At 38.7% G+C, this 22,102-nt stretch overlaps 1 protein-coding gene across 1 annotated transcript in view; it reads left to right on the top strand.

Moving 5' to 3' along the window:
* The first annotated feature begins 203 nt into the window (after nt 1-203).
* The window catches only part of TM9SF2 (transmembrane 9 superfamily member 2), a 59,207-nt gene continuing 37,308 nt past the window's right edge, over nt 204-22,102 (top strand). Inside the window, exons 1-3 of the mRNA XM_024739882.1 lie at nt 204-1,967; nt 15,220-15,287; nt 17,135-17,228. Of these exons, the coding sequence (XP_024595650.1) occupies nt 1,803-1,967; nt 15,220-15,287; nt 17,135-17,228 (327 nt within the window). The 5' untranslated portion in view covers nt 204-1,802. The remainder of the gene's footprint in view (nt 1,968-15,219; nt 15,288-17,134; nt 17,229-22,102) is intronic.

Here is a 22,102-nt window from a genome sequence, read left to right as displayed (position 1 = left end):
CGCACAGGCTTCTCATTGTGGTGGCTTCTCTTGTGGCCGAGCACAGGCTCTAGGCTAGCGGGCTTCAGTAGTTGTGGCACACGGGCTCAGTAGTTGTGGCTCGTGGTCTCTAGAGCACAGGCTCAGTAGTTGTGGTGCTCCGGCTTAGTTGCTCTGCGGCATGTGGGATCTTCCCGGACCAGGGATTGACCCCCGTGTCCCCTGCACTGGCAAGCGGATTCTTAACCACTGCACCACCAAGGAAGTCCTGACTTGCCAATTCTTGAATTCTGAGCGGGAGGTAGTTCTGGGTTATGATTCCTTGCTTATGTACTCTAAGTTGGTGTCCTCTCTGCAGATTCGATTGAACTCTAAAGCTCAGAGGAATTGACTTTGTAAAGACTGTTGCCCACCAGTCCAGTTCTACAAGGATCAAGCTATTCGCTACTGCAGTCGTGCACCAACAGTGCACCCTGAGGGGAATTCAGGATGGAGGAAAAAACAGGAATGTTCTGTGCTTTATATACTGGCCCTGGATAAAGATACATATCTAAGGAATAATTTCAGTGAACTCAGATTCTTGCATCTTCTCATACATACAAAAGCACTAAAACCTTTGAGATGTCTGTTCTCTGTGTTTAGCAGTAACCTTTTGATGTTGGCCTACCTGTTTTTTTCCAGCCAAAAAACTCCTATATACCCTGGCTCCTCCCTTACCTCTTCAGAACAGTTCCTCAGAGCTATCTGAGAGGCGGTCGGTCTCCTGTGCTATGGTCCTCAGTAGAGTCCCAGAATAAAATTTAACTCACATCTTTTACGTTGTGTTTTCCTTTGTCACGAAAAGCAAGTTTCTCCTTGAAAAATACTCAAAATGCACCACACAAACACACACAAGTACGTCTGTGCATATACAAACGGACATCGCATCACTTCAATAGGAAAAGTGACAGAAACTTGCCCAAGGATGATCATACCAGATTTCTATTTTGCTGGAACTACATTTCTCACTGGGCTCTCAGGTGTGCTCCTGTCTTCCTTTGCAAAGAAATGTCAGTAACTCCCTTCTCCTATTTGTCTACTCCCATTTTTCCCCTCACCTCATTTCCACTCACCTCTTTAAAGAGATCTTGTTTAGTCTATGCAAACAATCACTGTCCCACGCAAGAATGAGCCACCGCATCCAATGCTGGGAACCTGTCCGTGCACACACCTCTGAGTAGCTATTTGAAGATTTGTGGCTAGTTCCTCCCCATTGGTTTCCTTATCCTGCACCCAACCGTCTCCCAAACTTCTCCTTCCCTCCACCAACTCAGCCTTCATCAGCAAGTACTTTTTGGAGCACCACCTCTGTAATAGGGGCTGGTGTGCCTTGGGCACTGTAGTGAGGAAACCGTGGAAAACCCGGGCAAGGCAGCAAGCACGGGGCGCTGGGCAAGTGAGACGCTCCACGACGCCCCAAGGGGGCTCTAGATCGGAATTTGGAACAGGAACGGGATAGCTGGACCCTCTCCCGCGGCAAACACCCCAGCCGACCCGCTGAAAACCTGGCAAGTGGATTTCCTCCACTCTCCCTCCCGGAAACTCCTCCGGGCGCTTGCAGCCGCTCTCACTGAGCATGTGCAGGCGGCGCTGCGCATGCTCCGTCCAGGTCCGTTTCGGAGTCTGTTGCAGAACCCGCGGTGTCTCCTACCGCAACCGGAAATATCCGTCGCGGGGCCGGGCTGCCTCAGCTCCGGCGGACTGGTAGTCGTCGCCGAGCCTCCCCGTCCCTCCTTCCCTCTTCACCCCCGCGGCTCTGCTGCCCTTCCCCCGAAACAGCCGTTATGAGCGCGAGGCTGCCGGCGTCGTCTCCACCTCGGTGGCAGTTGCTGCTGTCGCTGCTCCTGCTGGGGGCGGCCCCGGGCCCGCGTCGGAGCGCAGCCTTCTACTTGCCCGGCCTGGCGCCCGTCAACTTCTGCGAGGAAGAAAAAAAGAGCGACGAGTGCAAGGTGGGTGCGGCCTGGCGGACCCCCCGGTGCACAGTCGGAAGAGGAAGCCTCCCTCTGCCGGGGGGGAGCCGGCCTCTCAGGGGAAGGGGGCGTAGCAGTGGGTGCGGTCGGGTGTCCCCAGAAGCGCGTGGGGTTGGCCGCGCTGTGGGGCGCAGGCTCTGGAACGGCCTCCGTACCGCGGTAGATTCTGGCGGACTCGGCGGGCCAGGTAGCACGAGCAGGTGGGTTCAGTTTTCCCGGAACAGGAACTGTGTGTGTACGGCGCTTGCTTGGCGTTGGAGGCGTGCAGGTCAGCGAGCGTTCCACGGGCGAGTGTCCGCTCACAGCCCCGTGTCCCGCCTCCAAGGAAGGGGACGGCCAGGTCTTCCAGTAACTTGTAATTTCATTGCTTCCCGTTTTCTACTTTTCTGGAACCCTGGTTGGTTATGAGGACTTGTTCTTTCTAGGACTTAGGTGTTTTTACCTCACGGTTAGCAGTCGCTTCCTTGTTTGTCGATTTAACACCCAGAACCGCGTAAACTGCATTAATAAGGAGTTGCTGTGATGGTTGAGACAGTTAATGTCTACCGTTTAAGTGTAAAAAAAAAAAATTTAATGTGCAAAAAATAGGTCAGATCCCACTAGTTTCTCCGAGATTGTTTTAAACACTTAAAAGGAGCAGACAACAGGAGAAACCGGCGTTTTCTTCCTAGTTTCTTGAAAACTTTGATCTCTTACCGCCTTAAACTCAAGGTTTTCAGTTTAACCACTAGTAAAAGAGACGTAGGTAGAGTAACCTGCTTTTAGGTTATTAGGTAGAGGGCAGGAAAGTATACATACACAGTTATTTTAGGTTGCTAAAACTTACCCTTTGGGGTGCAAGAAACTCTTTGAAACCGTTAATACTTTTAACAGTTCGGATAATCGTTCAGCAAACTTTTACAATCTATAAGTAGGTTTATTTACTAAGCTTGGTTTTTTTAAGCTGGTGTTTATTTTATTACTGCTAGCTTTACAATAGTTGTCAATTTTGAGCTTATTTTAGGGCACTAAAGAAGCTATTAAACTTTTCATGGCATTTTACAGTTTCTGTTTAAAAACTTGGATCTCTAAAAATGTCTAAGGATCTTTCAGGTGTACTCACATCAACAGTTAGTGCTTGAATACTGTAACTCGTACCTTGCAGTGCAAGAAATTTTCGCTCTTTGAGAGTTCTGACTGAAAGAAAATAGTGCTTCCAAGTGGAAGAGAGAGCTAGTCTCACAAGCACACAGAGTATTTGGTCTTTAAATTTAAATTTAACAGCAATCGTATATTGTCTAACTAGTGCCTTAGACACAAAAAAGATATTCCCGTCTCCTAGGAACCTCAAAGATCATAAGCTTATGACAGATTATCAAAATGTGATATGTTATAAAAGATGGCTGTCCAAAGTGCACTAAAACCCAAATGAGGAAACATCTGCGGATTGGGGTCTTCAGGGAAAGCTACAGAGAGGAAGTGACATTTGAGATGGACTTCAGACATGAGTATGAGTGAAATTTACAGGTGGTCTGCTAGTTAGATAATTTTGTTTCCTCAACAGGTCCTTCTTTAGGTAGTTACCTTTTAGTTAACTTTTGATTAATTTCAGGGAGTCCTTTTGGATTTTTAGTTTTTACAAGTATAGGGATAAAACAGGCAAGACAGATCATTTTTCTGAAGTGTTTGGATTTCATCTTTGTTGCCGGCTGCTTTCACATCTTGGTCAGTGGAAACAGATCTTAGACCAGTAGAAAGAGGCACTTTTAGCAGTTTTCCTCTAGAATTTGACTAACTGGTGTAGGGAATTTGAAGTACACTTTAATACTTCTTCTCTTTGCTTCTCAAAGGAGAAAAACAGTTTAAATTTTCATTACTTCAATCAGGGTATTAATTTTTTTTTCTCATCCATTCCATATTTGTTAAGGAAAACAGTCTTGTCTACACTGTCAGAAAAGTTGAAAGGACTTATTTTAAAAATTGGAAGTGGGAGTTGTGAAATGGGAATAATTATTTCCAGAGATGCTTTTATGTTAGGGAATCAGGAGTTTGATGAATTGGGTAGGTCATTGATACTATTTCTATCAGTTTTTCCATCTGTAAGATAGAAATAATCATATTTGCTTACTATATATTCCCCTTGAAAGATATTTTGCCTTTCCTGGAGAGAAAGTACAATATTTATCATTGTTGCAATATTATATAATATTCATAAGTGTAAAGATGAGCCAAGTTTATTTTCAGCATAAGTGTAATTTATGGAGTATAGTCTTTACATATCCTGTGAAGTCCATGTCCTGTATTTAGCTCACCATGTATATTGAGAGACAATCAAAAGAACCCTGAGGATTTGGTCATTTTCTCCTCTCAAAATTATTTTATGTTCAATTTACTGGCATAGAAACAGTCCAGTGAACATACAGTCATATTCATATTCCTTTAACTTCTGATTTATGATCTTCATTAGCCTTAATAAACAGTGTGACTGTGTTCTGTGCCTTTTTTTTTTTAGCTTGCTGTCATTACAGGTACATTTGAATATCAACATAGTGCACATTTTCATTGGCTATACAGTATTTCATTGTAGTATTACAATACTATGGTTTGCTGAGCTGTTTCTTGCTTGTAGGGCATTTAGATTGGTCCCGATTTTTCTATATTGTAAATAACTTTGCTAGAATGTATTTAGCAGGAATTCATTGCATATTTACAAATTACTAAGTCAAAGGCAAGAAGCAATTTTATAGCTCTATTTAATATCACCAGGTTTCTTTGAAGAAAGGTAGGTTTGATTTACAATGCCATTAGCTGAATGATTCCATGTGTCTTCACAGTATTTTATAGTTTTTATTTATCAATTTAATAGCTATGTGATGGTACCTAAACATTTTTTAATGCTGCATTGCTTTTGAGGTTTCTCTATCTTTCAATTCTCTTATTTGTCTTATTTTGTTAGTTTTTCAAACCACAGTATTAAAGAATTGAACCATGGTATTTCTTTCTGCTAGCATTTTAGTTTCTTAAGCTCAGGGGATAAAATGTTGACTGCAGTAAGTAGAGTAAGCCTTGGTCAGAAGTGAATAGCTAAATGTGAAGTTACCTTTAGATTGAGTCTTAAGTGTGCTAAGTGGCATTCTAATGGCTGATAACTGAAGATTAGTGAGCAGTTCACCCTTGCTGCTTTTAACTTTCAAGCAATTATTTAATGGCTTGTCAACATGAACAACTAACTCTAGAAAACATTTGCCAGTTTTTTACTGTTTGATGATGTGTGTACATGGACAGATCATGTTCTTAGATGAAAGAGTAAGATTTTCTTTCCTGTCCAGTAAGGAAAATGACCAAATATACCCCCCTGGTGTTTAAAAAAAAAAAAAAGTTTGAATGGATTAGTTTAACAACTTTTTTATAAAAAAGAAAATCAGAATCACACTTTTAAATTTCCTTCATCAGTAGTTACTTTTAGAAGCTTTTAACAAATTCTGTGTCTGTTATTTTGGGAGCAGTTGCCTATAAATATGGAATTAGTCAAATTTAAGAAAACAGTTCTAAATGTTGCTCTGAACAAAGACAAGAATGAATGTATTATTTACCTGTTTTAACTTGACCATAGAGATTTTGAAATATTTAAAGAAAAAATATAACTTACATGTGTACCTAACAATATAATTGGTATATATTTATTGATATTTAGTTTCATGTTTTCATAGTTTTTTTGTTTTTTTTTTTGTGGTACGTGGGCCTCTCACTGTTGTGGCCAGGCAGACTCTCAACCACTGTGCCACCAGGGAAGCCCCATCGTTTTTTTCTGGAAGAAGAGCATTGATTCTTAGCTACTGGAAAGTAATCAGTGTGTGAGGGTTACTGATATTGTTTCAGGTATGAAATCTGGCATTGGAAAGAATGACTTTGGATAAATTCACATTCCAACGATTGTTCTTTGTTCCTGTGAAAAAGTACATGGAACTGAGTTAGAAGGTTTGCGTTCAGAAATTAAATTTTCGAATAAAACTATTTTAAAACTGTGATCGTTCATTATAGTGGATGTGAGAGCTAGGATTAGGAAAGCAAGCGTTGTTGATACAGATAAAATACTGTCCTACTGCTCTCTACAAAGGGAAGCCCTTTTCAAGAGGTGTGTTCTTGAACATCTGAAACAAAACCACAGACAGGTGCTCCACATTCAGACACATCTAAGTTCTAGAAACTGGTCTGAGCTCAGTCAGCCTTAGAGCCCAGTTCCCCAAACCCCTACTTCTATTCTTCCTTGCAATTTTCTATTGCAGTGTCCTCGTAGTAAATGTTGTACTGTAGTTAATCGTAGCTACCTAAATATATGCACTCTACAAGGCCATTGGCTGTTGCCATGAAAATTAACCAAGTGTTGATGAAAGGCTTTGTAAGAAATTTGTGAAATATATTTTTCTTTGTTCTTCTTACTCTCACCTTTCATACCTATTTAGTGCCCTTTGCTAATAACAGTGATAGAAACTACAATTTGTGTACTTTATGTGTGCCAGTTATATATTAATCTTAGTTAATCCTCCAAACAATCCTGTGGTTTTTAGATGGGGAAACTGAAGCTGGGTAGGATGCAGTACCCTCTCAAGCAAACATACCTCATAAGTAGCGAAGCTAAGATGCAACTCCAGGAGTGTCTGAGTCCGAAGTCTAGGCTCTTCACCACATTGGGGTACTCCTGGATCTTCTAGGCTGAGCGCCGTACCTCTTCTCCTGCCCTGCCCTGCAGATCCTGGGCTGCTTGTAATCCTGGACTTGCACAGTTATTGCAATTACAACAAAAAGCTTTTTACCTATGTCATCAGTTTTTAACCAGTCACATTTTATGTTTATTCCTTTCTTTGATACAGTTTAAAGTTGAAATTTTATTTTTTGATGGGAGATGGAGGAAGAACCTTAATATCTAGGAGATCAGCTTCTGGGCATTGTTGGTCAGGTAACTCAAAGCTCATGAACATCCATTTGTGAGTTCCAGCATTTCTGTTGGGATTTTAAAATTATATCTGAGCTAAGGTTTTCCTTCTTTGGACTTTTTCCCACTGTGGGCTTCTCCAATATTAAAGTAATGGAAGCTTCCATAGTTTTCCTTTTCTGTGGCTGTACCTTGGTATCTCAGACACTTTTGTGACTAGTCACTTGCTTTGATCCTTGTACAAAGTCACATTTCTTCACTGAGATTTCTTTCTACCTTGAAAAACAGTTGTACGTGTCGGTTGGGACATACATGATGGCAGTTGTAAAAGCAGAATCAAAACAAAGGAACAAGGAAATGGGGGGAAATGCAGTACTATAGCATGGCATGCTTTGAAGTAATAAAATAGGGTGTAGTTGTGACCAAAGTTGGGATCAGAAGTAGAATGGGCAGTTGGGGACTAGAAATAAAATTGTACATTTGGGAGGAGAAGGATTTAGAAGGGAGATGATAGAACTCTAAATTAATTAAAAGCATTTCCATAAAAGGTTTCTTAGGGTGGTATTGTAATCATTCTTGTTTTGTCTATGTCTTGCTTTAGAATTTACAGTCTTGCTTTAGGATTAATCTGTACCTTTCTTAAAATGGTTAATGTCACAACTTTTCATGCTTGTAATAACTCATTTTGGGACAGTTGAAAGTGGCAATGTGAAGAAAGTAACCTTTAAGGCTCTTTTGAGTCATGTAAGTGATATCTTGGAGTTGGCTATCTCCAGAAGGAGATGCACGTAATTAACTCTTGGATGGGGAATAAAGATGTTTAGAATGGAAAATGACCTTAAAGTTAATCAAATATTGCTCTCTTACAGCGATTGCTATTTTAATAAGAAAACTAAATCCCACTAGCTACCCTAGGAACACATAAATAGCTTTGCCACTTTTCTCTTTTACTACCTTGAATGTGTGCCCTATCTCTGCATCTGGATTATAAATTCTTTGAAAGGCAGCCATTCATGGGTTTTATATTATTATGGCATTCACGGTTTCTAGTACAGGACATTATGGGCTTTGAATAAATGTGTTGATTGAATGAATTTCCCATGGTTTTTCAGGGTTTTTTGTTGTGAATCTTCCTGGGTTTTCACATATATTGCAAATTCTATTTCCCCCTATTTATTACTTCTTTTGAAGTCATCTTTCCTGCTTCTAACATCTTCCCACACTAAACTTTACTCTTTATTTCTTATTGCTTTGATTTGGCTTCTGTCACTTCATAATATGACTAAAGTCTGCTCTCATCTTTAAAGCCTTTTCTTTTTCCAACTTTTAATTGTGACAATTTTCAAAATTCAAAAAAGTTGAAAGAATAGTATAATGATCACCTGTATATCCACCTAGACCCTTAGAGCCAACAGTTGTTTATGTTTTCTTCTATTTGTTTTATCTGTGTGTATATTTATATTTTTTAGGGACGAATGTCATGTTTGTAACATACTTTTGCCCTTCATGAAACCACATAAACTCACTAGCGGTCTCATTTCCTTTCTTCTTTCTTGTTTTTAACATTTGTCCTACTGTCATATTACGAGGATCTCGTAATATTATTCTTATAATACTTATAATATTTTTGAAATTTTCCTCTTTCACTATAAGGGTCAATATTTAAAATAGAGTGTTGTAGATGTAGCATATTTACAAATACGTTGTAAATTGTTCTATTCTGTGTTAAATTTATCAGTTTAAATTTACAATTCTTAGCATGTTTTAAATGAGATAAATATTAAAATTTCAAATTCGCACAGTTTAAAAAAGGAAGAATGAATGAAAGTGCTACAGAAATAGCCAAAATGAACTGAATATCCAAGGTGTGTTTTGATTAGTTCACCAAGCGACAGAAAAAGGTCCACAATTTAGTGGTGATTTCTATGATGGACCAACTTTCCTGTAAAAGTAAGTGTGGAAAAGTGTCAGAAGAGACTAGAAGGAAGAAAAGTGGAGGACTGAGAGCAGCAAAAATTAAAAGTGGTAGCAGCAGTTGAGTTTACTCACTTTTTTGAGCCAGCAGTCCAGTTTTTGAACTTATTTGTCTTAAAGTAGAGCAAGTAATCCCTAGCTCATAAGGTTACTATGAGAATTGTGCTTGATGATTATTGTCTTCCCCTTCCCTAGACTGATAGCCAAGAAGGGAGTAATGAAGAGGCATAAACAGTAGATCAGAAGCCACTGTCCTTAGTGTCCTTTAATGGGAGGGAGGAAGGAGGGCCTCTCACAGAAACCCTCAAGGTTATCCTTATACTAATACATATTTGGATTGAGGAAGGTCCAGCTTCTCTAAAATAATAGGTAATAATAGCTATCTTTATCTAGCTTATAGTTAAACATTTAACTTACAGTTATTGTGTGCCAACTATAAACCAGCTTCTATATCATTTCTGTTTATTACATCATTTATTCCTCACATTCAAAATTACTTGCCCATAAGCACATATTTATTAGCAATAGACCTAGGATTTGAAATGAACCCAGCAGTCTGACTCTGTTCTCCCTCCAAACTGAAATTGTGTTCTCTGTTTATATGCTGTGTGTGTTAAAATTAGTTTTGTTTTTAGGTCAAAGATATGTGAGAAGAATTGTTTTTGAATTTTGCTGTCAATATTTTGGAAAATTTTGTGGACAGACCTTGATAATTGTAGACATCCTTATAAATCACACAGGAAGGCTGAAACATGCTTCTTCGGTGTCGTTAACATTTTTGTTACTAGGAGTAGAATTTGAAGCTACTTCACCAGATCAGGAAAAGTTGATAGATACGGTAAATTTAATGGGGAGTTGATAGTAGACAAAATGCCAAGTGTGAGAAGGATAAAAACTAATAATGTACAAATAAGAAAATAGGGAGGGAGGGTGTGTGGGTCTTTGGGCTATAGACTGAAATGGAATAAGTGTGGTGATAATCAGTTTAAATGATACTAAATTATATAATCAGAAGACTAGCATGGTGTCTAAAAGAGAACTTTTCCTGGCTTCTAGAGTTTGCTTCAGAGACTTAAAGTAGACTTAGAGGGAGCCAGTGAATTTGATGTCTAAAGTTTTGACAAGATTGTTTTTTAAAAAGGTTAAATTGGAATTTCAAGTGGTGTGGGTTAGCTTACGGGCGAGCGGAGGTAGGGAATAAACCATGGGGAATAGTAAAAATGGAGACAGACTTCCAGAAGTCCCTGAGGCTAATTTGGATCTTAAATTTAGCAAAAAGAATGAATGTGAAATGTTTTAATTAGCTAGTAGTATTAAACTCTTGTATCAACATAATATAAAGCCACTGGGAATATACTTCCAGAAGCTCTCTTAAAGTTATATGAGAGAACAAAAGGTAGTAAATTAATTTGGTCATGGACAAGTTAAAGTATATTTGAAGAAAAAGTTAACAATTATATATTTGAGGTGATGAACTTTAAACTGTCAGTTACAGAACATTGGAAAGAGATGAAGAGTGTCATTGAAGAATTTATGCTTTTGGCCAAAAAGGCTAATGAAAAGTAACAATGTCATTCTATACATATATGAAGCTTTGATGTCTATACCTTGAATTCTGCCTGTAATTCTCAGTGCTATACCTTTTAAGAAAGATGTGAGAGTAGGGCAAGGTCCCGAGAAAAGCAGCTGGCATGATCAAGGAGATAGATGATTCAAAAGATTAAGACCTTTCCGTTTTGAAAGATTAAGACTCAAAGGAGAGATGAGAGAAGTCAGAAAATGAGAATACGGTTTTCCTTCAATCTTACAATCCTATAGCTAAGAGATGTACCATGAAACTTCAGAGAGAACATCATAGGCTAAGCAAAAATTCTTGCCTCATCCATTGGGTAGAAATGGAAGAAACTTTTACCCTAAATTTATATGCTCTTCAACAGTGTCCTAAAAATGTTTTTTAAATGGCATCAAATCTCTGAACCTTTTGCCCTGTTTTGGGTTTCCTAAGATATGAATTTAAAGAACATTGAAAAATACCTAGTAAACAGAGCTCAAGGATGAACTAGGAGTCCAGTCCAGCTTGCTGTCTGTTTTGTAGGGTCCTCAATCTAAGAACTGTGTTTACATTTTTAAGTGATTAGAAAAAAATTAGAAGAAGAAGAATATTTAGGGATGAGTGAAAATTACATGAAAATCAAATTTCAATCCCCATAAATAGCTTTATTGGGCTACAGCTGGGCTCATTCACTTATGTAATGTTTGTGGCTGCTTTTGTACTACAACGGCAGAGACTGCTTGTCCAGCAAAGCCTAAAATATTTACTCTCTGGCCCTTTAAGAAAAAAATTTGCCAACCTCTGGGATAGACTAACATTCGAGTTATTTTTCCAAGTAAAGGGAAGATTGCAATGACTAGAGTAAAATATTAAGTATATGAAGAGGGTTTATGAAGGGTACTAAGCAGCATTTTATTCTTTTCCATTACTGTGCTGTCCCATATAGAAGCCATTAGACGCCTGTGACTATTTTTTTTTAATAAATTTATTTATTTTATTTATTTATTTTTGGCTGCATTGGGTCTTCGTTGCTGCGTGTGAGCTTTCTTTGGTTGTGGTGAGCAGGGGCTACTCTTCCTTGTGGTGTGTGGGCTTCTCACTGCGGTGGCTTCCCTTGTTGCAGACCACAGGCTCTAGGCTTGCAGGCTTCAGTAGTTGTGGCTCGTGGGCTGCTCAGTAGTTTTGGCACACGGGCTTAGTTGCTCCGTGGCAAGTGGGATCTTCCCGGAGCAGGGCTCGAACCCGTGTCCCCTGCATTGGCAGGCGGATTCTTAACCACTGCGCCACCAGGGAAGTCCTCCTGTGACTTTTTAAATGTAAAATTAAATAAAAAATTAAATTCAGATCTTCAGCCACACTGACCACGTTTCAAGTGACTAATGGCCCCGTGTGGCTAGTGGCTACTGTATTTGACAGAGCAGATAGAGTATTTTCATTGCTTGAAGTTCTACTGGACATTGCTGCATAATAGTAAATACTTACATAGTACTTTGTGACAGGCACTGTTCTCGAGTCTTCTCAAAAACCAGTTGCAACAGGGATTATTATTACCTCCATTCTACAAATGAGAAAACCAAGGCACAGGGAAGTGAAGAAACTTCCCCAAGATCACACAGCTAGTAAACGTCAGAGCCAGGATTTAAACCCAGGCAGCCTAGCTTCAGAGTCTGTGTTCTTAATCTCTTTGTACTGAGAGTAAGGAATATGCTTAATTGTGGCACAAGGGAGTTGGCTTATGTGGTGAAAATGTGGATCTGTGGATTTTGAGACTCAAAACATAGAAAGTTGTGTAGAGTATAATAGGTGCATTCCTCCCTAGAAAGAAATCTAAAGATGTGAACTGGATTAGCTTTTTAGGAACTTTCAGTCTTCATTAAGATACATTAAATAGGGCTTCCATGGTGGCGCAGTGGTTGAGAGTCTGCCTGCTGATGCAGGGGACACGGGTTCGTGCCCTGGTCCGGGAGGATCCCACATGCCGCAGAGCTGCTGGGCCCGTGAGCCATGGCCGCTGAGCCTGCGCATCCGGAGCCTGTGCTCCGCAACAGGAGAGGCCACAACAGTGAGAGGCCCACGTACCGCAAAAAAAAAAAAAAAAGATACATTAAATAGAGCGCTTGGATTCTGGTATATCTTCATAGCAGTGTTGACCCCTTATAATTAGTGAAAATTATTTTGGCAGAGTAAGCCATCAACGGGGAATTTTGCCTTCACAACAGTTATATAAGTTTGTGATAATTACTCAAGCATTCTGGAAACTTAAATATCATGTCCCATTATCTTCTTAGCCAGAAAGACCAGTGATATAGTCTTCAATATTTTGTACAAGGAGACACAAACTTTTTTGTGTGTTTGAGACAGTGTTACCATTGAGTTGTCATTTTATTTCAGTACGGTTTTAGGGGTTTTATGTGTGTTTTCAGTACCGTGTACAATGTCTTCCATTGTATATCATGAATATTGGATGGGCATTTTAGTGGATGAGCAGTGTAGTTTAGGCATTCCCTATTCTGAATATCATTAAATTTATTTGGTTTCCTTTATTTAACAAATACATAGCACTTCATGTATTAGGCACTGTTTGACATACTTTATAAATGTTAACTCATTTAATCCTCATACCTCTGTGAGGTAGTTACTGTTATCCCCACTTTGCAAATAAAGAAACTGAAGCACCCATGAGGAAACTGAGATGCTAAATAATTTGACCAAGTTTAAGGGGTAGAGCTGGGATTTGAACCCAGGCAAACTGGCCCCAGAGGTCTTCTTTTGCCCACTGTGTTTTGTTGTTTTTCAAATGACAGTGTATTATTAGTTTTTGTACATTGAACATTTTGTCTCACTTTTGGGGTGTTAACAGGTATAGAGGACTGCTGACAGCACTAGTAAATGAGATCAAAATGGCAAATGTGGCTTTATGCTCTTCCAGGTAGCCTCAGATCAGAGTCCAGAGGCAGCCATAGTGATCTAACCCTGTAAAATACAGGTAAACAGCTCCTATTTAATTGTTTTTGGTTAGTACCAAAAGTACTTCAGGGCACAGGTTACTTACTGACATTTTCAACTGAAGAATTCTGTATTGAGTAGCAATGAGCCCCTATTGGGAGAGTGGGTACCTGGGTACAAGTTCCTTTGGAACTTCAAATGTACGTTGAAGAAATCCTGGGAGCTTCAGTAGGAAGGTGTGGCTTTGAGTTAGCCCATATTTCCTAGGAAGTTGATACAGCTTTTCTCCCTCTCCTCTGTTGAACTTGATTTGGTCTTTATGAATTTATTCTCTGTTACTATCTTTGTAGTTAAGCATTCTCAAATTGATCAAAGCAGTCCTCCAGAATTAAACCGTGTTGTCATTGTCTGTCTCCTGTCTGCTTAAGAGCATGAGATTGTGTTTCTAGTACAATTGATCTAGAAATTTCTTACCTACCTGGCAACATTTCTTTTTTTTTTTAATGGTCCCATGGTGTTTAATAGCTAATTTACTATCAACAGGCATACTACAATATGTTTCTAGTCTTTTAATGAACAAGTCTGCAGTATACATTCTTATACATGATCTCTTGTGCACACATGATTTTATTCCTAGGAGATAAGTTCTCATAAGTAGGATTGCTGGGTGGAAGAATGCATATATTTTGCTTTCCAAAAGGCTGTAACCACTTCACATTTCAAAGAGCCACAGGTGTTACAGCTTTTGAAAACTTTTAGCCAAAGTTTAGTGGTCTCATATTGAATTTAATCGCAGATGTGTCTCAAATTCATATCTCCAGATTTTTTTTCTGAATGCCATGACTGTTTATCCTTCTACACTTAGGTATCTCAAAGGCACTTCAAACAAAACATGTCTAAAGACAAACTCACGATCTCTCCCCTCAAACCTAATCCTCTTCCAATGTCCCTTTTGTTACTTGTCAAAATCAGAAAATTAAAGCATCTCTCTTCTTTAAACTTAGGGCGTGTGTTATCTTTACTCTCACATAAAACCAATCAGTCCTATCAAATTTATTTTCAAAATATTTCTTGGATGCATCCATTTCTCTTTTTCTTGTTGACAGCATTCCTTGAATGCTTTGTGTTTTTTTTTAATTAATTAATTTATTTTTGGCTGCATTGGGTCTTCGTTGCTGCGCACGGGCTTTCTCTACTTGGGGCGAGCAGGGGCTACTCTTTGTTGCTGTGTGCAGGCTTCTCATTGCAGTGACTTCTCTTGCTGCGGAGCACGGGCTCTAGGCACTCGGGCTTCAGTAGTTGTGGCTTGCGGGCTCTAGACCGCAGGCTCAGTAGTTGTGGCGCACAGTCTTAGTTGCTCCACGATGTGTGGGATCTTCCTGGACCAGGGCTCGAACCTGTGTCCCCTGCATTGGCAGGCGGATTCTTAACCACTGCGCCACCAGGGAAGCCCCGAGAATGTTTTTTTAAAACTGTTTAAAAATAAAAATTATCTTTGTGTTGCAGAATGAAATACTGAATTTGAAAACCAGATTTTTAAAAACAATCTATATTGATGTAGTGAGTGATACCTTATTTAATTTAAATACTTATTTAATTTTTTAGAAATTTTTAGAACTTAAAGCATTTAGAAACTATTGGAGACATTTGCAACTGAAAATTATTTTATTGTAATTTAAATGCATATAAATCTACTCAGTGAATGGATTTATAAGTAATTCTTTAAAGTGAGTTGGATATCATAAAATTTCTCATTTCAAAAGTCAAATTCCTTTTTAATTCTAGGCATGACCTAAGTTTTGGTCTCTAGTTGTTTATATTCTAATTCTGTGTTTCTTCATTTTCAGGCTGAAATAGAACTATTTGTGAACAGGCTTGACTCAGTGGAATCTGTTCTTCCTTATGAATATACAGCGTAAGTTTTTCAGCTTGTTTTTTTTTTGAAATTTTATGACTCATCAGAATTTTGTACATTTAGAACTTTACTTTCTCCACAGTTATGGATAAATTCATATGCATTTAAAAAATGTACAGGGCCTGAAAACATTTCTAAAAGGGGTATTGTTTATTTCTAAGGTAGGGTTAAAATGTGAAATGTGATCTGTTGATGTTACTTTGCAGTGCAACAGAAGCACCAACGAAAACAATGAATTCCTTTTTTTACCTGACTGGACAAATAGCCATTTTGTTTTAATTTTTTTGATTATAAGAAAACCCACATAGTTTTCAACAAAATCCATATGTCCCACATAATCAATCTCCAGAAATAACTGCTTTGTTGTCTGCCACCTGCATTTTTTCCCTGCTTATTCTAACATACACAACCACATTTATACATTTTTTTAAAAATTTATTTATTTTTGGCTGTGTTGGGTCTTCATTGCTGTGTGCGGGTTTTCTCTAGTTGTGGTGAGCGGGGGCTACTCTTTGTTGTGGTGCGCAGGCTTCTCATTGCAGTGGCTTCTCTCATTGTGGAGCATGGGCTCTAGGCGCACGGGCTTCAGTAGTTGCAGCACGCGGGCTCAGTAGTTGTGGCTCATGAGCTTAGTTGCTCCGCGGCATGTGGGATCTTCCCAGACCAGGGATTGAACCCGTGTCCCCTGCATTGGCAGGCAGATTCTCAACCACTGTGCCATCGGAGAAGCCCCATTTTTGTTTTAAATGAAAGCAGGTTTATGTATTTTATTTGCACCTTGTTTTTCTCACTGAATCTATTTGGACATCTTTTCTATATTAATACACAGCTACCTCAGTCTTTTTAGTAGCTGTTTATTATCCCTTTGTAGAGATCGTATAGAGTCTGTGTATGATTTGTTTCACTAATTCTCTATTTATGAGCATTTCATTATTTCCATTTTTTGATATTATAAAAAATGCTGCATAAATATCCTTTGTTCATTTGAGCACTATATTCCATATTGGGTATAAAATATGTTCCTAAATTTTAGTTGGCTTCTAAATTTCTCTGGTATCTAAGAGTTCTGAAAGAAAATATGTTTATTTTAGTCAAACAAAAAGTTTGACTATCCTACAAGAATCCATGTGCCTAAACATGTAAGAAGAGAATACAAATTTCATGAATGAATGGACCATAATTTATGTAACTTTGGATACTTTTTCTAGTTTTTGTTTTGTTAAATAAACAAATCTCTCTCCTTAAATCTTTGTGGCTATTCTTGGGAAAACTCAGTGAATCTCTTATATCCAGTAGATGGAGAATCTTCATCCAGGGACTTTCCAGCCCCAGTTTTTTATCACCCAAGATTCATCTTCCTCTTAGGGATCTAACTAGTCTGTAGCCATCACTGTGCCGGTCTAGCTTTTCATGTTGGCCAGTATATTGGGATGAGACAGAAACCCATGTAGCTGACACATCTTCTTGAAATGGCATTAAGTAAATGTTTGAATTAGAAGGATAACAAAAAGAGATGAGTTATGCAAAGTTCCCTTGAAGACTAGGGTGTAAATAATTCTATCATTGAAATGAACAACAATAAATTATAATGTGTCAAGTTTTTAAATTCTATAATTTACATCTTAATAAAAGTATTATTTAAAAATCAAAGCATTCTAAGGCCTAATTTTCAGGTGTTTTTTTTTTGTTGTGTTGGGGAGATGTGGTACATGGAACTTGGAGTAGGAATATATTTCTTATTCATCTACTAGAGTGATCAGTACCTAATCTGTCCTCTAGGTTGGCTAGGGGTTTGATATCTCATTGCTTCCGTTTATGCTTAAAAACTTAAATATTCTTGCCTGCAGGTTTGATTTTTGCCAAGCATCAGAAGGAAAACGCCCATCTGAAAATCTAGGTCAGGTGTTATTTGGGGAAAGAATTGAACCGTCACCATATAAGGTTTGTATTCAGTGTTATATAAAAGTTATTTAGTTGCATCTTTTTTCTTTTTTCTCCCCACCTTGTAGAAAAGCCTGTGATAACTTAGCTAAGAAGGAATTCATTTCTCTTTCGCATCCAGGAAAAATTTCTTAAAGTCACAGTTTAGAAGTATCCCTCCCCTTCTCACGATATGTCATAAATAAGTTTGTTCAAAGGAACATTTCCAACAGTCAGTATTATATCAATAAATGATAAGGTGGTGGCCTAAAAGTGCTCAGACTCCCTGCCTCACCTTACAGAGGGACCTGGAACCCAGCTTTCAGTTACGAAGAGTTGTCCCACTAACTTCATTTGGGAACAGAATCCCTAGAATTTCCGTATTAGCAGATAAAGCACTACTTCAGCTTTCCCACTGGGTTTTGGGGAAGCTAACCTTTCTGTTTTGATCAGTGGAAGTATATTTGGTACATCTTTGATACATTTTTAGGACATCAGTTGAACCAAGCTAAGCACAATATAAGATATTCTCTTCAATATATGTACTTCATCATCCAAAATTATTCTGCCTTTTAAATCTGTTATCTTTTAAACCTGTTATCCTTCTGAATTTCACAGTCCCCTGTTCATTTTATATCTGCTCTCCTGCTGCACAAAGAATAATGTATCTCTCTGTTTTAGAAAAATTAAACTAGTTTGTAATAATAATGTATCACCGTATACAAAACTAAATGATACAGACTATAAAAAGAAAAGGAAGTTTCTCTCCCCCCACCGCCCTGTTCCACATCACAGTTTCTTGTTAATCTTTCCTGAAATTTTCTATGTACTTACAAGCATATATAAACAGAATTAAATGTGTGTGTTTATGTTTTAAAATATTATTCTGACTGTGCATTTTTCTTTAACTCTCTGTGGGCATCTGTCCATGTGGGCATACTCATTTCAGTGACTGTAACCTGACCCCAGCCTAACAGCTCCCTCTCTTGGTGTCACACCCGTCTCTTCTGTGACCCCATGATTAGTTGCCTTGCCTGCTTTCTCACTAAGCACCACCGTCTGTCTCCCTTGGCCCTTACTACGTTGAGCATCTGTCCAGCAAATCCCCAAAAAGCCTCAGTTAGTCCCATTAACCCTCTTACTCCAGCACCGTATCTACACCGTGAAGCACTGGGGGAAAGACATAATTGTACACCTTTAATTCACTACAGGTTCATAGTTTTCAACCGTAAGTATGTCCTCTTAAAATGTTTTAATTTGAGATTTTCTACCGTAAAGATGCCAGAGTTTTTTTTTTTTTTATAATTTTCAAAGACAGCAGATTTGAAGACCTAATGAGATGAAGTCACTGGGAAAGAAGGAACTCAAAATATATGGACATGGGTGGTATTGAGTAGGGCAAGCATATTAATTGTATAATATTTCCCTGATGTGATATTTTAAAAGATTACTTTGGAAATTGTTGCATTCTTTTTATAGCAGAGGGTGATTTTCAGCATATTTATTAAATTGTATAACTACCTAAAAATACTCCTTTGGTCTCTCTGTCCCATCTTTCTGTTTATTTATGCCTTGATCTTAAGAAATGATGGAAGGCAGGAAGAGCATCAGTAACACCTTCAGTGAACTTGAGGGACAACAGGAGCCTCCAACAGTAAACAGCAAAATATGCAAATCCATAGAGAAGTTTTGTCCCTTTGGTGTAGACTTTAAAGGTAAATTACTTCTTTAGTAGGATTCTACTCAGGGTTCATTTATTTTTATGTAAAGATTATGCCTTGCTTATGCAAAAGACCCTTCTTTTAGGACTAGTGCTTTTTTTTTTGGCTGCGTTGGATCTTTGTTGCTGTGCGCAGGCCTTCTCTAGTTGAGGTGAGCGGGGACTGCTCTTCCTTGCGGTGCGTGGGCTTCTCTTGTTGTGGAGCATGGGCTCTAGGCATGCAGGCTTCAGTAGTTGTAGCTAACGGGCTTAGTTGTTCCGCGGCATGTGGGATCTTCCCGGACCAGGGCTCGAATCCGTGTCCCCTGCATTGGCAGGCGGATTCTTAACCACTGTGCCACCAGGGAAGCCCAGGCCTAGTGCTTTTCAGATTTAATTTTGTTCTAGGAGTTGAGGTAAAATAGAAGAACAGAAGGAGTGTTTTAAAATGGAGAAAGAATGTGCACCTAACATTTTCCTGGAGTTTTCTAGAATTTTTTAGGATCAAGATTTGTGCTAAAACAAGTTCTTTAAGCCCCAAGCTTAAAGAGACAGAGCAAGCATTTCTTAAGATCAAGGCATAGGTTAACAGAAACATGGGACCAAGATATCAGATTTTTTTCCCCAAGGCAACCATAAATGTATTGACGTAGTTTTCAGCATTAATTTCAGTATTGATTCTTTATCCTTTCTTTTCAAAGAATTTTGCCTTCTTTTAGATCTGCAGTAAAAATAATGGTAGCAACCAGCAACAAAACAAAACCCCAAATCTGCTTTGCCATTTTATCGATGACTTTTGTTGAGGTCAGGAAAAAAACTGTGCAAGATATCGTGTGCATTATGTGAAGCTGGAGCCACCTATCACAGGATCATAAAATCTCAAGTCTAACCACTCATATTCACTCATGCAGTCAGTTAACACAACTGCTGAATGTCTTTCACGTGCCTGGCACTGTGGTAGTTGTGGGGTACAGCAGTGAACCAAAAAAGTCTCTGTCCTCGTGGACTTGTATTCTGATGGGGAGAAGGAAACAAAACGAACTACTGAAACACATGGTGTGTCAGTTGCTGATGAAAGAACTATTGAAGATAAATCAGGGATGGGGGATGGAGAATTTTCAATTTTAAATAGGCCAGAGAAAGTCTTACGTGAGGGGTGAGCAAAACACTTGAAGCAAGTAAGGGAGTGAGCCATGTGAATTCGTGGGGAGAGGGGAGGATGTGGTGAAGGATGCAGCAAAAGCAAAGGTTCTGAGATGTCGCTCGCCCAGTGTATTCAAGGTACAGAGAAAAACTGGTGCGACTCAAGCAGGTGAGCAAGAGAGAATAGTGGGAAATGAGGGCAAAGGAGTAATAGGACCACATCATGTAGCCCACTCATAGGCCATTGTAAAGACTTTGACCTGTACATCTGGGCAAGATGGTTAGCATTGAAGGGTTTTGGGTAGGGTTAGATTTTAACAGGATCACCAGGACTGTTGTAGAGAGAATGGACCGTGGGAGAGTGAGAAGCCAGGAGGCAAGTTAGGAGTCTCTCACTATCAGTCATGAAAATATGCATGACTTGATGGTGACTCAGATCATTGGGGTAAGGGTGGGAGTTGTAAAGCGGTCAGCATCTCAGAAACTGGCTGTGTTTTGAAGTTGGGACCAACAGTTTGCCGAGAGGTGGGATGTGGGGTGTGGAGTTTCTGTTTTCTAAGATAGGAAAGTCTGGGGGAAGAGCAGGTTTGGAGGGAATGGGGAAGAGTTTGTTTTGACATGACATGAGATGTTTGGTAGGCATACAAGTAGGGATGTTGAGTTAACAGTTGAAGATACGTGTCTGCAGTTTGGAGGAGGGGTTCAGCCTAGATACGTGTATTTGAGAATCATTAGTGTATAGTTGGTATTTGAAGCCAGGAATTGATCAACTCCCCAAGGGAGTGGGTAAAAATAATGAAGAGAAGAATTCCAAGGACCGGGCCTTGAGGCAGTTGGTATTAATGGGTCAGGAAGATGGAGGAGGAGTCAGCAAAGAAGACTTCGTCATAGGGCTGTTAGGAGGGTTACATGAGGTAATAAGCGTTTATTATGATGGATAAGTGTCGTCTTTAGCGTTGCTGTTTTCCTTCACAATTGAGCACACCGGTGACTTGCCTGAGCCCAGTGAGCGTCGGACTGCGGTGTAAGATTTGCTACTTTTGTGGTAACTAATAATGTCTTTTCTCTGCTTTAAGTTTGACACATCCCTCTGATTCCTTAGTATGTATACATTTGTTTTTTTCATTTCCCGGTCTTTTAGATGGAACCTATAAGGTTCATATAAGATTTAAACTATTAAATATTTACATAAATATTGCTGTATTCACAGAAATAGCAACGCCTTGAGAACGAAACTATTGGCTGACAGGTGGCAGCAGTGAACTACACTTGAAACATTGGTTTGTCAGATGATGTACAGTAACTGGTTTAGGGATTTTAATAAATAATGTATAAAAGAATGGACTACTCTGAAGTGAAACATACGCAAGTTGGGGTTTTTTTTTACTCCCTGTAATAAAGTTTGAATTTATTAAAAGATGTATTGGACTATATATAGTTACATTATGGAGTATATATAATTAGTTTAATAAATTATAGCCTTAAGAAAACTAGGAAATGGATTTTTTAAATTAAGACATAAATAGGCCCTGGTAAAGTAAACCTACATTATATAATATGTTGTGAATAATATAATGTGTGTGTTTTCATGCTCATGAAATAAGTCCTAGACTCCAGAATTGGAGGACTCCTTAGTTTTTAAACTTTGGTTTAAAAAATTTTCAATTTTTGTTTCAACTTTGTTATTACATAGCATCCTAAAAATTGACAATCTTTTCAAATGTGAGTAAAAAGAATCACATTTATTCTGATTCTAGACATCCAGATTTAACTTTTTCTTGTGTCATCACAGTCTGTGTTGTTCACTGCTGAACCTCCATCACCTGGTGCATAGAAGACACTTAACAAATATCCACTGAATGAATAATACATAGACATAAAACCTTACCTGTTTATTAATAGAAAGCCTTCAAATCCATAATTTCTAAAACATTATGAGGGGACATTATTATGGAGATACTGATGTTGTTTTGTTCTACGTGTGGGTATTTTCCCCTCCTGGGACTCACTTATATTTAAGAGATGAGTTGGTTGAAATTATCAAAAATAAAAA

Source organism: Neophocaena asiaeorientalis, unplaced genomic scaffold (genome assembly GCF_003031525.2).
Source record: "Neophocaena asiaeorientalis asiaeorientalis breed wild unplaced genomic scaffold, Neophocaena_asiaeorientalis_V1.1 scaffold9, whole genome shotgun sequence".
Taxonomy (NCBI): Eukaryota; Metazoa; Chordata; class Mammalia; order Artiodactyla; family Phocoenidae; genus Neophocaena; species Neophocaena asiaeorientalis.
The sequence above is the reverse complement of the archived record's forward strand: the minus strand, read 5'-3'. Positions and strand labels throughout refer to the sequence as shown.